The sequence below is a fragment of the Rhizophagus irregularis genome, chromosome 9, assembly GCF_026210795.1.
Source record: "Rhizophagus irregularis chromosome 9, complete sequence".
NCBI lineage: Eukaryota > Fungi > Glomeromycota > Glomeromycetes > Glomerales > Glomeraceae > Rhizophagus > Rhizophagus irregularis.
Genome location: NC_089437.1, coordinates 106,460 through 126,570, shown reverse-complemented (window position 1 = coordinate 126,570; position 20,111 = coordinate 106,460). Strand labels below are relative to the sequence as shown.

The following is a 20,111-nucleotide window of genomic DNA, read 5'->3' as shown; positions in this document are numbered from 1 at the left end:
AAAAATTTCAAAATCAACAAGTTAAAGGTGGTTCAATATAATGTTGCCATGATAAGAAATAACAGATTAATTTCGAAATTATGGATGAATTTCCAAACATATAAAAACCAGGAAAATTCACGTCAAAACAATTCACTTCACACAAATTGACATTCCCACCATAATGTGAAAATTAAACGACGAGATATAAAACACAGGATTTAATGAAACAGAGCATTTAATAAATAATTTACGCATGCAACAATTATAACTTGTGTACCATTCATTATTTCGCTTTATACTGCTGTATATAAACTATTCTATTTTAACTAAATTTCTAGAGTGCAACGTTAAAAATTTACAGTATATGGACTGTAATCATTATGTCCCGATTGTCGGCTCTTTTATGATGAGAATATAACTCTAAATTCTCGTGAGAATAAAACTTGTATGATTAAATGAATTAATATGAGACGATTGAAACGTCATAAATAACGTGAATTATTTTTCTTTCGTTTTTATTTGAATCATCCTAAATGGGACACCTGATATCACCTGACCTATTCGGAGCGTGATTGGATGAGCTATCCGGATAATTTAATGAAATAATTGGTTTGATGATCTTAATAACCAATAATTTAACCGGCCGAAACAAAGTTTTTTTTTTTTGATAATTTGAATAATTATATAAATCTTTAATAATAAATATTTTTAACCTAAAAATAATAGAACTACTGATTTTTATCTTTTAAAATTATTATTCTTTTTACAAATAACATAAAAGATCTAAGCTGTAGGGTTCCGCATGGATCGAATCGGATCTAGACTCGATCCGATCCGATCCGAAATTTTTGATCCGATTTTTTTAATTTTTTTTTAATTAAAAAACGTCGAAAAAAAATAATAATAATTAAAAACGTCAAGTTCGACGTTAAGTTTAAAAGTTTTATTTTTTAATTAAATATGCCATTTAATTTTATGTGCTACTTAAACCCGTATGGTATAGTTTTTTATGTATGCACTGTATGGTTTTCAATCTGAAGTATACAGATCCATACAGACTTGTAAGAAATCATACACGTATGAATTTTTAGCATACAAATAAATAACATACTTGGCGATCAATACAAATAGTATAAACACGATACAACAATTTCATTTATTAAGTCAAAAACCAATTTCTAATTCTTTGTATTGCTTTGTATTTTCTAATTCTAGTTTTTCAACTTCTGCTAAAGCTCCATGATTCGCCGTTTACCTTTCAGCTAATTGCATTGCAAAATAGTACACTATCAATCTCAATGAATTATGTTACATAATCAAAAATAGTTCAAATGTTAAAGAAAAAGACACATTTGCATTTCTTTTAATTTGAATATTATAAATATACTAAATAATTTGTAACAGTCAACTTGGAAATTGTTGAACATAATAAATACCAAAATTAGTCGGTGTCATTTATAACTAAGAAAACTAAGTAAGGATGGTCATCAGTCCTACCAGTCCTGGACCGGTCGGTCCCAGGGCTTGTAGGAACGGACCGCGATCTTGCAGATTTTTTGTGGCGCAATAGGACCGGTCCCGAGGACTGACCAGTCCTCATACCGATCTTCATATAATAAATCTATATAACTAAAAAAATTTGTCCGACGTTTGGATTAGTCTCCGCATAAAATAATTTGAATTGTGTAACTTGAATCCCATGTCATATAATGATATAATTAAAACCCGGGACCTGATCTATTTATGGTCAAAAACTATTCGATCCGTGTGCATTCCAATCAACTAATCCAATTTCAGTTAATGAAATTTTACCTTAATCGGTATTTTTTATTTTTTATTTTGTTTGTCCGATTTTTTTTTAGTTTTTTTTGGTTCCTTTTTTCATTTTTTTTCAAACCGTCCCGTTTAGGTTTAATTTTTTCCCAAACAAAATTTTTTTTCACTCTTTTTGGACCGAATTATTGTCTTTTTTTTCAGGTACTTATTTTTTTTTTGGATTCCTTTTTTTTCGGAAATTCCCCTTTTTTTAAACCGATTTCTTTCTTTATCCTTTTTCTTTCTCCCAAATTTTTTTTAAATTTTTTTTTCTTTTCTTTCAATTTTTAAAATAAAGAAATAAAATATTATACTAAATTTTATTTTTATTTTTAGATTCCATGTGAACAAAGTCACAAATACAAACTATTTGTAAGCCAAAAGTAATTCTAAACTAAATCGTAGACCAAACCGCCAAATCTGGCAGCGCCACCCTGGTGTCGGAAGATAAACCGTGGAGGGACGCGCCGAAGACTCGAAGTACGTCCCGACCACCACGCACGAGAGTAAAAGGGCTAAGGAATAAAAAATAAACAAATAGAGAAGAGCGAACAGAAATATAAAAAAATGCAGTTCAAACTATACATGTTGTCGCAACTTTCCGAAATTATGGCCGAATCCGAAAGTCCAAACTTAGGTCCGAAACCTCAGCCGAAATTCGAAAATCAAGCCGAAATCCGAAATTGTGGTCGGAGTACGAAAATCTGGACGAAATCTTTATTACGTGGTCCGAAATATAATTTTTTTTAATGGGGACTCTTAAGAGTCCGAGAGTTTTTGTAATTCCGGCCAACATTGTAGTGCCGGCCAGAATTATGACGCGTGACTTCGGATAAAAGTTTAGCCACCAGGCAAGAATGTTACACAAGGAAATTTCGCTAAATTTTGTGTGTTACACAATGTTACACAAACTTGTAATGCGGGCCGAAATTCAATAATGCTGGCCAGAAAATTTCGGCTCAGTTTTCGACTTTCGACCAGAGTTTCGTTTCGGAATGATTGGCCAAAGGTCGAATCCTGAAATTATGCCGAAATTGCCAAGTTTCGGCTACATGTATAGTTCAAACATATTCTATCTTTTGTATTTTCTTTCGTCTAACGACACCGCACGTAAATACTGTCAGGTGCGGAATGTTGCATATTAGTAGGTCCGATGTTTTCTATCGAAGTGTTGGTCTTAATCGTGGACCGGAATAGGAGGGTAGATGACAGTTGCTACCTGTTCCACGGTTGACACGTATGAATTGCTTCTATTCTTTGGCTTCAAATGAATGAAATGAATATAATTCCATTACTTTCCTTTACATGTTTATTTTTAGATATAAAATTTTTGTTATTTTTTAGAGCGTTTAAATATTTTGGTGTATATTTTGCATTAATTATTAGTGTTGCTAAACAGATTATCTCTTTTTTAGTAGTTTTGTTAATTATTATAGTAAGTTTTGCACATGCATTTTATATTTTATTATCTCCAAGATCCGAATTTTCTTTTGAAGAATATACACATAACGAAGACCTAAATAATCCTTGGAATATAGCTTCTACTTATAAACAAATATTTGAAAACGGAACTATTAATCCTAATCCATATATTGAACAACCTGATGGAAATACAAACATGTTTGTAAATTTTAAAACTGCTATCTTTGCAATGTATTTATTTTTAGCAGGTATGTGAGAATCTAAATTTTCTTTTTTTTTGATTTTTTTTTATATTAAACTTTTTTAATTTATTGCTAGGTGATTCAAGTGTATTATCCAATTGGCCATATATAAATAATCCATCACTTGCAATATTAATTGTCTTATTTTCACTATTGATTGTCGTGTATCTTATGAATTTGTTTATTGGATTACTTAATAATGCAATTGAAAAAGATAATGATAGAGTTTCATATTTAGTACAGAAAGCAGAGGTAATTATTTTATGAGTTATTCAGTTATTATAAAAGCACTAAAATTTACAATTTATTCAGATTTTGGCTGAAATTGAATTATTTTACCTATTACCACATCAAAGACGTTGGGAAACATGGTTTCCTGAAGTAATGTATGTAGAATTGATTAATTAATTATTTATTTTTACTTTAAATCATTTGATATTTTTTTACTAACTTATAAATTTATCTTAAGACATTATAGTGCTGATGTTGATAAAATTCGTGAAAAAATTAATGAAATGATGAATAAAAATGAATGGGATATTAATGATGAATCAAGGAAAAATTTAATGAAAAAACTTAATATTTTATCATATTACAAATGAGTTTGTTTATTAGAATATTCTTTTTTTATTTCTTTTATAAATTTTATATTATAATTTGATCACTGGAACTATAAAGTATAGGATTAGGGTTGCAGACATATCTTTTCTTGAGGGTAACTACCTTACAGCATACGTCACGGCAATACGTCACATATGCCGTTTGCCACAACTCTTGACGTATGATATATATATTGACGTATGACAAATATCTGACGTATGACATATCATATGATGTACAGTACTTGTATCACGTCACGAAATTAAATTAACACAAGTAAATGTAATATGTTTCGCGACTTTTTTTTATTCTCTTTACTTATGAACTATGAATTGTGGACAAAGCAGTTCAGGAAAGGGTAAAAGACCAGTTATTAATGAAAATGAAGAACTTATAGTTTCTTCAGATGAAGAAAACACAATACCAAACAATAACAAAAAAATAAAATTGTCAAAGACTCCAAAAAATACAAAACCCTTCTCAGAAATCTGGGAATATTATGAAAAAGGTGCACAAAAGAATAATGGACATTATGAAGCTATTTGTTTCTATTGTAAAACAAAATGGTCAAGGGGAAAGCCACAAAAAATGGAAGTGCACCTGGCAAATGAATGTATACAATGTCCTGAAGAGATATCAAGATATTGGCGTGAAAATATAGCTAACCGACAAACAACCTATTCTCGTAATAACCAAAAATTACTTTCTTCACAACCACCTTATTCAACTCAAACACAAATAACCGATCATTATAAGTCTGATCAGTCTTTACCCAAATTTGTTGTTGACCGACTTGATAAAAAGATTTTAAAGGCTTGGGTCATGGCTGGTATTCCATTTAATGTAATAGAAAACCCATTTGTTTTAGATCTCTTTAAAGATCTAAATCCTGGTTATTCCCCACCATCACGAACTACTCTCTCTGACCGTCTTATTACAGAAGAATATACACGAGTGAATCTGGCGATTGAACGTGATTTGGAACAATCTGATAATCTTACTTTAGGTAAATATAAATTAATTTTTTATTACATGTGCAACTTGTTGATTTAAAATTTTTAAATGTTAATCTCTCCCGAAATTTTACACTGATATTTTTTTTAAATTCTATCTCTGATAGCGTTAGATGGTTGGACTACTCCTAAAATGGAATCAATTTATAATTACATAGTCACAACTGATACTCGAATGGAATATTTGATTGGTTTATATGATTATTCGTCAGATTCACATACAAGTGAATTTTTAACGGAAGAAATTTCTAGTATTATTGAAAAACTTGGCAGTGATAAGTTTGCCGCAATTGTTACTGATAATGCTTCCAATTGCCGAGTTGCAAGACAAAATATTCACCAAACGTATCCACATATATGGAATATACGTTGTGCAGCTCATGCAATCAATTTGATTGCATCTGACTTGGTCAAACTTGAACCTATTAAAAAATTTATTAATGAATGTGGTAAAATTAATCGATATTTTAGTACATCACACGCTAGTAATGCTCTTTTAAGACAAGGTTTTACCACTATGAAAATCAAAGGAGGCGGATTACAAACTTGGGTGAAAACACGTTGGGGGTCTTTATTTATGACAACGGATGCTTTATTAAGAGCTCGGCCAGTGTTTGATTGGGTAGGTAAAATGTTTATTAATAATAAAATTAAAAATATTAAAAAATATTTTACTAAATTTTCAATTTTACAATTTTTCAGATTCTTAGAGAGCATGCTAATTCTATTACAAACAATGAGGTTGCTGCTTTAATGGAGGACGAATCTTTTTTTCCATATGTCGATCAGTTCGTTCTATATGGAAGCCAATAAAAGAATGTATAAATCTTTTAGAGGCAAACGAAGCTACTTTATCTGATTGCTTCATCCATCTTATTAAATTGGCTAATGCAATACATCGATTACCAATTACCAATGTCTTCAAATCTTTTTCTATTAATATTTTTAATTATCGATTTGAAGAATTTTTACATCCCCTTTATATTTTAGCTTATTATCTTCATCCATATTATCGAGGTTATATAAATGTTATGATTTGTATAATCTCAAATTATAAAATTAATAAAGTTTTTTGTTTAATTAACAGGTAAAGGTTTAAAAGATGAAGCTTTTCATAAAGCCGCCTTAGCTGCAATTGAAATGTGGCAAAGTCTTGGTCATACTCGCAAGGAAAGTGAAGAATTAATTGCTCAACTTCGTAGTTTGAATTAAAAGCTTGCTCCTTTTGATCTTCCTTATATTTCTGGACTTGAATCTCCAAACGTATGGTGGAAATTAATTAAAATACAGCCACGACATTTGCCTGAACTTGCCTGTCAAATTTTTTTCTATTAACCCAACTCAAGCAAATTGTGAAAGAAATTTCTCAACTCTTAATTGGATTTTGGGTGATAGACGAACTAACTTGACTTTAAAAAAACTTGAAGCTATAGCAAAAATTCGGTCTTACTATATGAATAATATCCAAAAGGAATTAAGTTATATGAGTAATGATCTTACTGAAAGTGAATTAAGAGAAAGTACTAATATTGCTTCAGTTAATAGCATTATTAGTTTAGAGGAGGATGATGATACTGTAAATATTGATGGAGATAATAATTTAAATCAAACTTCACCATCGGAAAATTTTTCAAATACTGAATTGGCTATTAGTAATATCGTTGATTTGACAGCTGTTGATGATACTAATGGAGAGATGAGTTCTGATATTACTCCAGTACAAGAACAACCTTTAGATCCAGCTGATTTGGATTATGATCCTAATGATGTATTAAATGGATTTATAGGATGTGAAAGAGATACTGAAAGGAATCTTACAGATTCTGGAAAATCGTAAATCTTAACTTTAGGTTTTTTTTATATTTTTTTACCACTTATAATAATTTTATAATATGAATAACATTTTGTAACGATTTTAATATTTTATAATATAATAACATTTTATTAGTATAAATAGTATATTGGATATTTGGATATAAATAAATAATTTTTTTTCGTTTTTCTGAAAAAAATTTTTAAAGATCTGCATATTTTGAACTAAATTTATTTATATGATATACGGCATACGGTACATAATAAAGCATAAACATATAATACAGCATACGACATAAGATACGTCACATGTGACTACTATCTTACTACCACATACATATATACGGCAAAAACATCTAAAAGGTAGTACACCCCTTACGACATGACGTATTGACGTATTAGGTAGTTACCTAAAGATATGTCTGCAACCCTATATAGGATAGATCAGTATGTAATCAATTATAACAATTTTATCAATAAATAAAGCAAAATATATTGTCAAAATTTACTTCATAAATTCCATTTTAATTAAAAAAATTAAATTATGCTAGCTAATTATATTTTAAATTATTAGATCTATAAATTTAAAGTTATTCTTAATACCATAAATTTGAAACAATTATATTTCTATTATTCTAAAAGAACGAATAAAAAAAAAGCTGCTTGACCAGTTAATTTAAAGTTTTAGGCTAGTAGAGAAGAACCTGTTGAAGATACACCTTCGGGGTATATAGAGCATTATTGGTAGGGTTGGATCGGTCCAGTCCGGTCCGGTCCCAAAAAGACCGGTCTCTCAACCTGGACCGGACCGGACCGGGACCGGACCGATTTAAATTCAAGAAATTTGTCCCCATGATTTTAAGACCTCTAAAACATTAAAGAACGTTGCGAAACGTTTTTTAACATGTAATTTAACAAATAAAAAACGTTTCGCAACATTTTTTTAATTATTTTAATAGAAAACGTTGCGAAAACGTTTTTTATTAATAAGTTCATAAAAAAAAACGTTTTTCGCAACCGTTTTTAATTATTTTAACAAACAACGTTGCGAAAACGTTTTTATTAAGTAATTTACGTTTTGCAGCGTTTTTTATTAAGTAATTTAATAAAAAAACGTTTTCGCACGTTTTTTAATTATTTTATTAATAGGAAACGTTACAAAAACGGTTTTTATTAATAATTTCACGAAAAAAAGGTTTTCGCACATTTTTTTTAATAAAAAACGTTGCGAAAATGTTAAAAACCGAACTGATAATCGGTTTTGGCACTAGAAGTACATGAGCACAAAAATTTGGCTCATTTTTATTGGATATTAATAATATAAGATCGGTCCCGGTCCGGACCGAAGACCGTGAAGACCGGTCCCAAGACCGACGCAGGACCGGTCTTTGCTAAGACCGATCCAACCCTAATTATTGGGCCTGATGTAGACAGTCATGTAGTAGTGCCAATACAAAATTTTGAGTTTAGATAATTCTGTTATCAATTAAAGACACACTTTTGGAGTATCAGAAACTATATTAAAAATGTTGGAATGGGATTCAAACTTAAGACCTATTATTAATAAAGCATACGAAATTTTACATCAATTAATATTCTTAATATTCAAGCAACTAGCGAAATTCCCTCAATAAATGATAATTCCAATACGTTAAAAATTCTGTTTAATGTTAATTACATTCATGTCTTATATGTTACAATTGTTACATGCATGTGTAAATGTAATCCTATCAAACTAAACTTTTAAATCTTTATTTTAATAGATGGATTGATTTTATCCATATAATTTTTAAAATGATAACTTAAATTTCTTGTTGCATCAATTTTATATTTTATTTTAAGTAAACTATTTAATTTTTATAATGTATCTATAGTGAAAAGTCATCATAACTTTAATTAGAAATTGAAATTTTTAGAAAATAATAAATTTTTTATGAAATATTCTATTAGTTGATTTTCAATTATATTTTCTTTCGAGAAAAATTATGAAAATTAAACTTAGAATTCAACGCTTTTAACTAATTAAGACGAGGAATAAATCTTTGTATTATTATACTGTATAGCCTCAGCCGGAGGCATCCCAAGTAAACAGGCTCCGAATTATTCCTTCCCTATCGTCCTTCCTTTCCCCTTTCGTTCTCCTCTTTTTCCCACACCTTTTTTCTCACACTTTCTTCCGCCTCTTTTTCTTGGAAGTAATGTAAGTTTCGTTTCGAAACTTACATATCCGGTATTCTCAGACTCAGCAGTGATAAATTCCACTGCATCCTGTATCCTAAAAGCCTATACGAATGTGTATTGGTTACTTTTTCAATTTAATTAAAAAAGACATTTAATAAGTACAATAACTAATAAACAATATACAGTATCGGGTAGCTTTTAATTGTTAGTCACATTACCACGCATATCAGAAATCTTTTAGTAATACTGAAGAATTAACCTAGCCGATTTTCCAACTTAACAAGAAATTTTTCCAGAAAGTTCAGAAAGTTGGTTACTTTGAGATGATGAAATTTGATAGTAGTAATTGAGTACTATTCCGCGAATACTTTTGCAAAGAATAAAATCAATACTAGATAGTATTGATACAAGTATGAGTTCAGGTAGTGAGCGATGAAAATTCAATTATACTACCGTAAGCATATTTATTGAACTTTGGAAGTGATAATTTCGTGTTATTATAACTGTTATGCAAATAATTTTTAAAATTTATTTAATGTCCAATTCCGGTCAGTTGCATTTTTCGGTCATATGCAAAATAATCCATTCTACGTTCGACAGTTAAAAAGTCGAGATACTGTCGAGATCGCATATTTCATATGTTACACGAAAATCAGGCAAGTTAAAATAAACAAATCCTGATTCCCGACCGACCGGAATTGAACAGGACCAATATATATTTCTATAAAACATTAAACTTTTTAATCGATTATAAAATTTAAGTTCAGCCTGAAACTGCCCGATGAGAACTCAATATGACAAATTAATAATTGATATCATGTGAATTCTTTCGTACGTTACGACGTTACGTCGTTACGTGCTAGACATATAATTTGTATTATCTTATAGGGATGATTTATTTAGCTAACTAATTATGAAAAGAAACAATATGATTATATTGTAGAAAAAGAATTACTATTCTAAAACAAGAATGACAATCAAATTGTGACGTAAAACAATTACAAATAGACAATCCTATAGAGCGACATTAAGGTAAAGCAGCACCACCAATTAATCTAAAGGTGAGATAAATAGTTGCCGATCTTTCAATACAGGCAGTCCGATTTTCGAGTTCTTTACGCTTTTCTTTTCATTATACTTTTCTTCAACTTTTTCAACTGTATATGAAGATTATACTACTTGAATAGCAGTAGATTTATCTTGACGTTTAACATATATTTCAAACCTACCGGGATTCATTAGAATGAGTCATTTTGTCCAATTTTATAATCAAAATTCTTTCGTTTTCAAGTAGTTGATTTCCAAAATATACTAATCAATATCAGTTTCTAGTTTTATTTTATTTTTGACATTTTGAATCGTATTACTTGGAGAAACTTTAATTTGTTTTTCAAAAGACGATGAAATAGTTATGTTAACCATTTTAATGTATATATCAGTTTGCGCGTTCTTTATCTTGAACAAAAAAAAAAAAAAAAAATAGATAGATTGGTGTCTTTATAAGTCTGGAAAATTTAAAAAAAAAAATTTGTGTCTAATATCTAACGAATGAGCTATTGATTAATAAAACCATAAATGTTTAATATGGGCGTTTTCACATGTTCCTTATCTGAGTTATTTTATGAATTATGAAGCTATATAAAAACTAAACATCTTTTTTCCATTTTAAATGTTTCTCTTGGAATTTTTATTCTTAATACCATTTATTTCAATAATGTTCACTCGTGAGTGTATCATTTGTTTAGAAACAAAAATTAGGAATTATCATAAGATTACCTCAAAATGTATTCATGAAGTTGATGTTTGTTTAGAATGTATTAATAGATACATTGATACAAATATTGATAAATTTGAAACTATTATTCAGTTTGATCAAAATGCTAAAATTAAAATTACTTGCCCTGTTCCAATATGTAATAAATTAATGGAAAGAAATGATATCAAGAAAATTGCAACAAAAAAGATCTATGAAAGGTTTAATAATTTTCTTTTTATCAAAAAAGGAGACAACTAAACAATATTTAATTCATTAATAATTTTTTTTAGATATGATTTTCTTACCTTCAAACTCGCGATTCAGAAGAATCCAAGATTTAGATGGTGTCAAGCTTCTTGTGGAAGTGGACTAATTCATATAGGAGAAGGTACTATATATTTCTTAAAGAGTTATAATTTCAATTAATTTACCTAATTTACGCATTCTCCTTTTTTAGATCCAATTTTCATGTGTAAAGGTTGTGACAAGAACTCATGCTATACTCATGGGATCCTCTGGCATGAAAATCAAACTTGCGAAAAATATGATGAGATAAATAAACCATTAGAAATTGCTTCCGAGCGTTATCTTTCAAAGTCAACGAGATGTCCTAAATGTAATCTGTACATCGATAAAACTGATGGATGTGACCACATGACTTGTAAATGTTCACATCAATTTTGTATGTCGTAAGTATTTTATCATATTATTATTATTATTATTATTTTGAGATATTTTTACAAAAAAATAATTTTTTTATTAGATGTTCACATGAATCTCCCGGCCATAAGTCTAATTGTAAATATAACATCGAACGTCGAAATAAGCTAAACAATTTACTCTCTTCACTCCGTCGACTCATATCATAAGTTAACTAGCACCAGATGTGTCAATTTCACATGTTCAATCAATTTACTATGAAATATGTTAAATATGTTATACGTAATTAATTCTTATAAATCGAAGTTCTTTTAAAAAATAAACATACTAACGTGAATTTAAATGATGAGTTATAAAATTTGTTGACGAAGTATTTATTTCTTAACGCTGATTACCAAATAATGAACACCTTCGATTATTACTATTACTATATAGCGATTATTTTAGATAATTTATAATAATAAAATAATATCGATTGAAATTATTCCAAAGTTCTTATTTTAGTGATTGTCATGATTGATATTTGTTAAAATGTACACCATAAAATAAAGAATTTTTATTTTATTTTTATGATTTAGTATTTAAATTATCTTTCTCGCTACTAATGTTAAATTTGATCAAGTCACAAGTATCATATAATGATAATTTTTTTGAGTTTTAATATATAAAAGATTTTTGTTATAACTTTTATCATAATTATCACTTGTAAGGTACTATATCCGCAGTTATTCACGTGATGAAGTATTCTAGATTAGTTATCTAAAAAATTTCTGTCTCTTTCTTTTTTTTCTGCTCTTGCCTTCCTATCCAGACGACATAGTTTCTTTTAAATAGTTCGTTTTGACAAAGGGTAGGTCCGTTTAATTATGGATGATCAGTATTTACATTTATCTTTTAAGAACACGCAAATAATATCTTATTATACAAAAATACCTAAAATGATTTTGAAATTTGAAGGTTTAAAACCTATTGAATTACAAAATCGAAAAACTTAGAAGTTAATATAACATTCAGCCAATTTTTTCTTACTAAAGTTATTTTAGGTGGAATACTTTATTATAAGGTTAAAGGAGAAACAAATAATTCTTTTGAAAAATATCGATGTTTCTTCAACAATCAGTGTTTCTGCAGAGAAATTTGGAATTGGACTTATCGTTATTATTGATAAGTTAAAAAGTGAATCAACAAACTTGAAGAAAATATCACAATTTAATCGGAGAACCACAAGATCTTGAAAATTTGATAAAGAAATGGGTTAATTCATTATGCGATTAGAAACTTGAGATTACGTATTTCAAGATCCGGTTATTATTTTTCTAATTATTACGTAAGAGGTATATAAAATATTTGGGAAAAAATCTTTATCGTGATGTAATGTCACACACGTATTACTTAGAATATGGAGAACCGGACCATTACAAAGCAAGATCGTTGAAATAATTAAGAATGAAGATGCAGACTGTAGTATCTTTGCGACAGTTTAACTGCCAATCTATTATCCTTCGCATGATAAAGAACCACGTAGAGTTCCACAAAATATCCGAACCGATTTGGATCCGCGAATCAGATCTGATCGAATCAAAAACCTTATAATCAAAAATGAAATGGTTTTATATTTGTGTTCACGTGTAAAAAACGTCTAAAAAAGCACCATTTTGTTCGATTTATGTCTTATTACAAAAAAACAAAATTAAACAAAATGGTGCTTTTTAGACATTTATTACACTTGAGCACAAATACGGTGACCTCTCTAAGTGCACCTCCTTTGACCAAAGTAAAAAAATAGTATAATGTGCACTTAGAGAGGGTGTGCATTTATAGATAGTAAAATATTAAGAGCTCTTATAAGTTGGATCAGGCTCACTTAAAGAGAATTATAAAATTTTTATATTTAATTTTATATGTCGGTGAAACGTTTGTCGGTGAAATGAATGTCGGTGAAGTAATTGTCGGCGAGTTAAACGCGACCCAAGAGAATTTATATAGTGCGTGCGGGTTATAGAGGGTGCACCGTGCACTTATAGAATTGTCACTGCATAAAACAAATTTAACACATTTCGTTTTTATAGGGAAATATGATCCGAATGAGAATCGGATCGGATTCAGATCAGATCCGAATCATATTCGAATCATTTGAATCTATCTATTTAAAATTTAAAATTAAGTATACTTTTTTTTTTAAAAAAAAAAAAACTCATGACAGCCGGATAATTTAACTATTTCCAATATCAGTTAAGTTATCCGGCCAAAATGTTTTTTTTATATATGATAGTAAAAAGTTTTATTTTTTTAAAAAAAGGGTTTATTTAACTTAATTTAATTTCGTTTCGGCCAACTGATTTAAAATTATCCGGCAGAAACGATTTATTTTTTTTTTTATTTTTTTTAAAAAAATTAAATAGCATATTAATTAAAAAACTTTTAAACTTAAAAAACGCCAAGTGCAACGTTTTTAATTAAAAAAAGATTTTTTTTTTATTCTTTAATAAAAAAACGTCTAACTTGACGTTTTTAATTATTTTTTATTTTTTAATTAAAAACAGTCAAGTTCGACGTTTTGAATTTTTTTAAAAACAAAAAATTTCGGATCAGATCAGATTGACGATCCGTGCTTGGATCTCATTTGTAAAAAGAATAAAAATCGGTAACTTTATTATTTTAGGTTAAGAAATATTTAAGAAATATTATATTAAATTTAATAATGTTTTTTTATTTTATAGAATGAATCTAAATCTATAATATAAAAGTGATTTGAATTTAACAAATGATGATCTGCATCATTTAATACCGCATTACTGTTTGTTCAGAGGTATCCCCAATCAGCTTCTGATCCGATAAGCTTCTTTAGCTTTATTAAATATAAGTTATTGATATCATTTGAATCCCTTTCGATAATATGAAACTGAAAATATTTATGAGTCTCAAAGTCCAAATATCTCCTAAACTAAATTATTCTTCCATCAAATTTTTTCTAAAATGATAATTTACCACATTCATTTAATTAGTTGTTTCAAGTTTTTCACGAGCTTATGGTAATTTATCAGTAAGAATTATTCGAGCTGGTTGGTCCCAGGTAATGATTGCGAATCATTTGCTTTAATTATTGTTTTTATCTCAGTTAGGTCCATTTTAAAGCTTTGTTATAAAAGATTATTTTTAATTTTTTTCCACAACAAAAATGTCTGATTTATTCTCTTTTTTGTTTTCGGGGATCATCATGTACTTTAAGTAACGTGACACCATCGTTGGTTACTGTTTAGTTACATATGATTTTCAGCTATTATTACATTTAACGACGTAAAAAAAGGTGTAGCACAAATATGTATGTACATACATTTTTTTTAAGGCAAAATAAAAATCCTAAAGTTATGCCATTTTCATTACGAAAATCAAGTATTAGTTAAAGTATACTGTAAGTTTTTTTAGACTAAAATCTGAAACATGGCTGATACAGGAATTTACATAAAAGTTATAAGAAAGGAAACGATAAGAGAAGATTCGTCGCTTATTAAACTGAAAATTACCAATAAGTCATCAGAAGTTCGAAAAATACTTGCATATGATGATATTATTAGAATGAATGATGGTTTATTGTTTTTAGATAGAGATTATAATATCATAACGTCTGATAATGAATCCATAACCAATAGCAATATGGAAAAAACTATATATGTGATTTAAAAAAAACTACATCTAAATTAGGAAATATTTTTTGATCTAGAATATTTAAAACGACATTTAGACTTGAATACGGTCGTACTTTAACCCTCATTAATACTGAAATTAAAATTGTGGATTGCATAGCATTTACGATAAATCGTATCAATCCTGTCAAACCTATTGAGACTATTCATGATGGAACAGTCGAATTTAATTCAAAGGATACCTGGGAGAAAAAAATAAATATGTTTCTTAATGCTGAAGCTGGATTGGTTAATTTTGGATCGTTAAGACTTATGAATACAAAAAATAAAAGTAATGAAACAGTAAGAAATTTTTCTTTAAATTATACAAAAATTTCTAAATCGCATTTAAAATTTGAAGGTTTAGAACCTACTAATGAATTTATCGAAGTTGTTAAAAAAGCCATAGAATCACAAGATCGTGAAAAACTTAGAAAAATTATTAAAAGATACGGTCAATTCGTTCCTACTAAAGCTTTAGGTGGGATGGTTTACGAAGGAAATTCAAATATAGATAATTCAATAAGAAAATCAACAACAGTCTCAAAGGTGGCAGCACGTCGTCAATTTACAAGATACCTAGGAGGAAGATCACAAGAAGATCTCTTTAATTTTGATGATGAACTTTGGATTGAGTCATTATCCAATTATAAATGTTGGAAATGCATAGATTTTCATGAATCGATTCATATTTTTCAACTTTTAGATCATAATCTACGCAAAGAAGTATATAAAGTTATTGGAAAAAAATTCTTTATCGTGATATTATATCTTTCAGTCGTCAATTAGAATACGGAGAGCGAGAAATTGTTGATTTACCATTACAAGAAAAAATCTGTGAAATAATTAAGAAAGAAGAAGCTGATTGTAGTATATTCGCGACGATTGTTGGTGATGAGAAAAATGATTTCTATAACTGTCAAATCTATCATCCACGTAAGGGTAATGAAAAACCGAAACTCATTATCCATTGTTACCAAAAAAAACAAAAAATATCAATCACATAAATAAAAAATTGGGTTTATGATTATTGGTTATGGTTTCGATATTTCAAATGATGAAAATGATGATACGCGGTTGGAGGTACATTATCAAGATTATCAAGATTATCAAAATTTAAATGATCAAGAGTTAACGCAATTCATTTTTGATCAAAATACTTTCCTTGGAATTCCTGTATTAGATGAATTGAATGATTTGGATAAATCTTTTCTTATCGGGCATTATTTTTTAAATAAAGAAAGTACTATCGAAGCAAACGTATTTTCTTATAGTTTGAAAGAGAATAAATATGTTAAATTACCTCGTAGTTTTAGGTTTCAAGTACTCGTATCAGGAAATTCTAAGACTTACGAAAGTATACACTTTAGAAAAAAGATGAATGGTAATTCTATTATTAATTTAATTGATTGCGGATATAAATATGATGATCTACTTTTTATTAGTTTACTTTCAAACAAAAATTTTGGACCAGTTTTCTTTTTCTTGAAACAACAGCCTAAACAAATTAAATTAAAGTTTATCGATAAGAAAATTTCATCAGATGAATGTGACCTTAGATGTATAGTCTTTAATCCATTTAGAAGGTATTTCCTTTATTCTTTATCATTTTTCTATTACAAGTATTTATATATTAAAATTTCGTTCAAATTCTTTTAGTGGTATATTCGCTAAATTACAAAAACTAGGTAAGATATAGTAATATCATTATTATCATTATATGACTTTAAAATTAACTTACTTTTTTCAATCGGTATATCAGTAGCACCAGTTATACGGAAACCGGAAATTTCTAAAATTACAACCAGTGAAGAAAAAAAAGCAAATAGAGATGTAAATATGGGTTTTCCCCTCATATTAATGATCAAAATCTATTTCTATTAAGAATTACTCGGTATACACTTAACTTTTAGGTATGGATCAAAAACAAAATAAAAGATGAAGACATTAATTTTTTTGAATATAATGAATTTAGTAACATTAAAACAATTGGGGAAGGAGGATTCGGTGTTGTAAGCAGTGCAGTAACTGATGATGGAAATAAAGTTGCATTGAAAAGTTTTATTAATAATAATGAAATTTCCGAGTTTTTCGAAGAGGTAAAAATATTCAACTACCAAATATATCAATAATATAAAATTTAAAATTTATCTGGTTTATTCTTTAATTAGTTAAGACTTGTTCGCAAGATTAACTTTCACAAAAATCTCAACCGTTTTCTTGGAATAACAAAAGGTTTGTTTCAAGAATTTTAATCAATTTTTTATAAAGTCTAAATTAAATATATAATTGTGCTTAAATGTATAGATCATGTTGGAAATTATATTCTAGTATTGGAATATGCCAATGGAGGGAATTTAAGGGAATATTTAAGTAATAAAGAAAGATTTGGTTCATTACGGTGGAAAGATAAGATTCAAATGGCGTTGGATATTACTTGTGGATTAAAATGTTTGCACTCTAAAGAAATAATCCATAGAGATTTGGTAATTTTAATTTTGGTTATAAATATTTTTTTTATTATTATAATCTATTTAAATTATACTAACCATTTTAAAGCACTCAAAAAACATATTAGTGAATGATGGTAAATTATTAATTGCAGATTTCGGATTATCTAAAAAATTAAATGACGTTACTTCTAATTCAATAGCTAATAACATGGGAATGATTGAGTATATAGAACCACAATGCTTTGAAATTGATAATTATAAAAAAGATAAAAGGTCTGATATTTATAGTTTAGGAGTTTTATTATGGGAAATTACAAGCGGGCAACCCCCTTTTTTAAATTCAAATATATATCCGTTAACTAGTCGTATCAGTAAAAATATTAGAGAACAACCCATTGAAGATACACCTCCAGAGTATCAAAAACTTTACCAGGAATGTTGGAATGGAGATCCAGAATTAAGACCTAACATCGTTCAAGTATATGAAATTTTAAATCAATTAATATCAAAATTTAATGATGACGTAGTTGTAGAAATTCCCTCAATAAACGATAAGCCCAATACATCCGATATATATAATTTAGATGATATGATAAACTCTATTTAACGTTAACCAATACATCTGTAGTTATAATTTTATTAAACTTTGGATTTTCTGTTATAAATATTAGACATTTTTTTTTAAATAAAATTAATATAAATTGTCCGTTTGCTCACGTGATATTATTACAAATACATTAATACAGTATGTTACAAAACCATCTTTATAATACCTATTTCTTTATTTAATAAATAAAAAAAAAAATGTTGATGGTTTAATAAATTTAGTTTAAAACTTGTTTAAATTTGTGTTTCATAATTTCCGTAAAACACAGCAAAAAAGACTAATTGAGCTCCGAACTTCCAACGGTTTCCGGAACCGAGCTAGTATAAAATATCCGAATTTTTTTTTTCTTTAATCATCTTTTTTTTTCATAAAGTATTATCTGTTATGGAATAAAATTTAGAATGATGACGCGGTAAGACGTGTCGAGTTAACCTGGTGTTGAAATCGATATTGAGCTCAACTGCCATATTAAGTTAAAATTGAAGAAAAATTTTATTGTGAATTTTTTTATTAAAATCTTTAATTAATACTAATTCTTAATTATTTTTGTTTCGCGTTCCCTTAAAGCAAGTTCATGTTCTTTTAATGCTAAAGCTAAATCTTTTTCCAGATATTCAAGCTATTTAAGCTTTAAAGCCAACTTACATTCTTTATTATTATCTTCTTCACAATCACTTAGCTATAAAAATATGTTCTAATATTTTATTATTACTATCTTTGATTACTATAAATATTCACATAACAATACCTTAATAAGATCCTCTTCATAAATGACATCTTCAAAATCAATATCCATAGTTATAGCGAGATAATATTTTTCGCGTGAAACAATGAGCAAAGATAATAATAATATTTTTCGTGTAAAACAATATTTTTCTTTTGGGGGAGTAACCTTATAAGCGAAATATTATTCTATATACGCGAAAATAATATTTCTTTTACATAGAATGAGAGAAAGGCTTTTTTTTTTTAGACTTTAATTATCGATTATCAATTTACAATAATTATTTATTATACATACGCAGCAGTAGTATTTTACAAATCATATGAATGGAGCAGTAAAAATTAGCATCAATGAGTATTCTGTAAATATAACAAGTCCAAACCACTTTAATTGAATTCACATGAATTACTTCGCACGTGATGGACACATGATTTATTTAGCTAAGGAACAATATGATAATCAAATTGATTATCATATTGTAGAAAAAGAATTACTATTCTAAACCAAGAAAAACAAGAACGACAATCATATTGTGGCGTAAAACAATTACAAATAAACAATCCTTAAATTTTTATGATATATAACACTAACTACAAAATTCACATTATAAAGAAATTAAGGTAAAGCAGCACCACCAAATAATCTAAAGGTGAGATAAATAGTTGCCGATTTTTCAATACAATAATCTGAAAGAAGTCTTCGATTTTCGAGTTCTTTACCATTATATATGTATCTTTGTTCACATACTGGAATGCCTTTCTTTTCATTATATTTTTCTTTAACTTTTTCAATTGTATATGAAGATTGTACTTGAATAGCAGTAGATTTATCCTGATGTTTAACATATATTTCAAACCCGCCGGGATTCATTAGAACGAGTCGAATTAGATCATTTTGTTCAATTTTATAATCACTTAAAGTTCTTTCGTTTTCAAGTAGTTGATCTCCAAAATATAATACTTGTTTATCAATATCAATATCAGTTTCTAGTTTGATTTTATTTTTGACATTTTGAATCGTATTACTTGGAGAAACTTTAATTTGTTTTTCAAAAGACGAAAAAGATATACATGAAATAGTTATGTTAAACATTTTTTAAAATGTTATATATCAGTTTGCGCGTTCTTTTTCTTAAACAAAAAAAAATAAATAAATAAATGA

The 20,111-nt window shown here is 28.0% G+C and overlaps 6 protein-coding genes across 8 annotated transcripts; 5 read left to right on the top strand and 1 right to left on the bottom strand.

Moving 5' to 3' along the window:
* Nucleotides 1-3,415: 3,415 nt before the first annotated feature.
* On the top strand, nucleotides 3,416-4,063 carry OCT59_029076 (uncharacterized protein; the record flags this gene model as incomplete). Its single annotated transcript, XM_066141319.1, has 4 exons — nucleotides 3,416-3,467; nucleotides 3,676-3,713; nucleotides 3,774-3,847; nucleotides 3,931-4,063. 4 exons carry the CDS (start codon nucleotides 3,416-3,418, stop codon nucleotides 4,061-4,063), a joined length of 297 nt encoding a protein of 98 aa, XP_065994461.1.
* Nucleotides 4,064-6,557: 2,494 nt separating this feature from the next.
* OCT59_029075 (uncharacterized protein) lies at nucleotides 6,558-6,911 on the top strand (the record flags this gene model as incomplete). The annotated part of the gene is made up of 1 exon (XM_066141314.1): nucleotides 6,558-6,911. The coding sequence occupies one exon, from the start codon at nucleotides 6,558-6,560 to the stop codon at nucleotides 6,909-6,911; it is 354 nt and encodes a 117-aa protein (XP_065994460.1).
* A 3,870-nt stretch (nucleotides 6,912-10,781) lies between these two features.
* Nucleotides 10,782-11,692, top strand: OCT59_029074 (uncharacterized protein; the record flags this gene model as incomplete). The annotated part of the gene is made up of 4 exons (XM_025330951.2): nucleotides 10,782-11,041; nucleotides 11,114-11,211; nucleotides 11,281-11,512; nucleotides 11,587-11,692. 4 exons carry the CDS (start codon nucleotides 10,782-10,784, stop codon nucleotides 11,690-11,692), a joined length of 696 nt encoding a protein of 231 aa, XP_025165406.1.
* A 3,232-nt stretch (nucleotides 11,693-14,924) lies between these two features.
* Nucleotides 14,925-15,955, top strand: OCT59_029073 (uncharacterized protein; the record flags this gene model as incomplete). Its single annotated transcript, XM_066141310.1, has 2 exons — nucleotides 14,925-15,106; nucleotides 15,205-15,955. The coding sequence occupies 2 exons, from the start codon at nucleotides 14,925-14,927 to the stop codon at nucleotides 15,953-15,955; spliced, it is 933 nt and encodes a 310-aa protein (XP_065994459.1).
* A 234-nt stretch (nucleotides 15,956-16,189) lies between these two features.
* OCT59_029072 (uncharacterized protein) lies at nucleotides 16,190-18,226 on the top strand (the record flags this gene model as incomplete). Of its 3 annotated transcripts, none has more annotated exons than XM_025329657.2 (7): nucleotides 16,190-16,752; nucleotides 16,826-16,854; nucleotides 16,929-16,999; nucleotides 17,080-17,265; nucleotides 17,338-17,401; nucleotides 17,474-17,652; nucleotides 17,726-18,226. In XM_025329657.2, 7 exons carry the CDS (start codon nucleotides 16,190-16,192, stop codon nucleotides 18,224-18,226), a joined length of 1,593 nt encoding a protein of 530 aa, XP_025165407.2. The 3 variants fall into 3 exon arrangements, with proteins under 3 accessions (XP_025165407.2, XP_065994457.1, XP_065994458.1); XM_066141303.1 differs by having other exon boundaries at nucleotides 16,544-16,752; XM_066141304.1 differs by having other exon boundaries at nucleotides 16,710-16,732.
* Nucleotides 18,227-18,745: 519 nt separating this feature from the next.
* On the bottom strand, nucleotides 18,746-20,107 carry OCT59_029071 (uncharacterized protein). The gene has a single exon (XM_025322785.2). The coding sequence runs from the start codon at nucleotides 20,040-20,042 to the stop codon at nucleotides 19,566-19,568; it is 477 nt and encodes a 158-aa protein (XP_025165408.1). The 5' UTR covers nucleotides 20,043-20,107; the 3' UTR covers nucleotides 18,746-19,565.
* Between the last annotated feature and the right edge of the window lie 4 nt (nucleotides 20,108-20,111).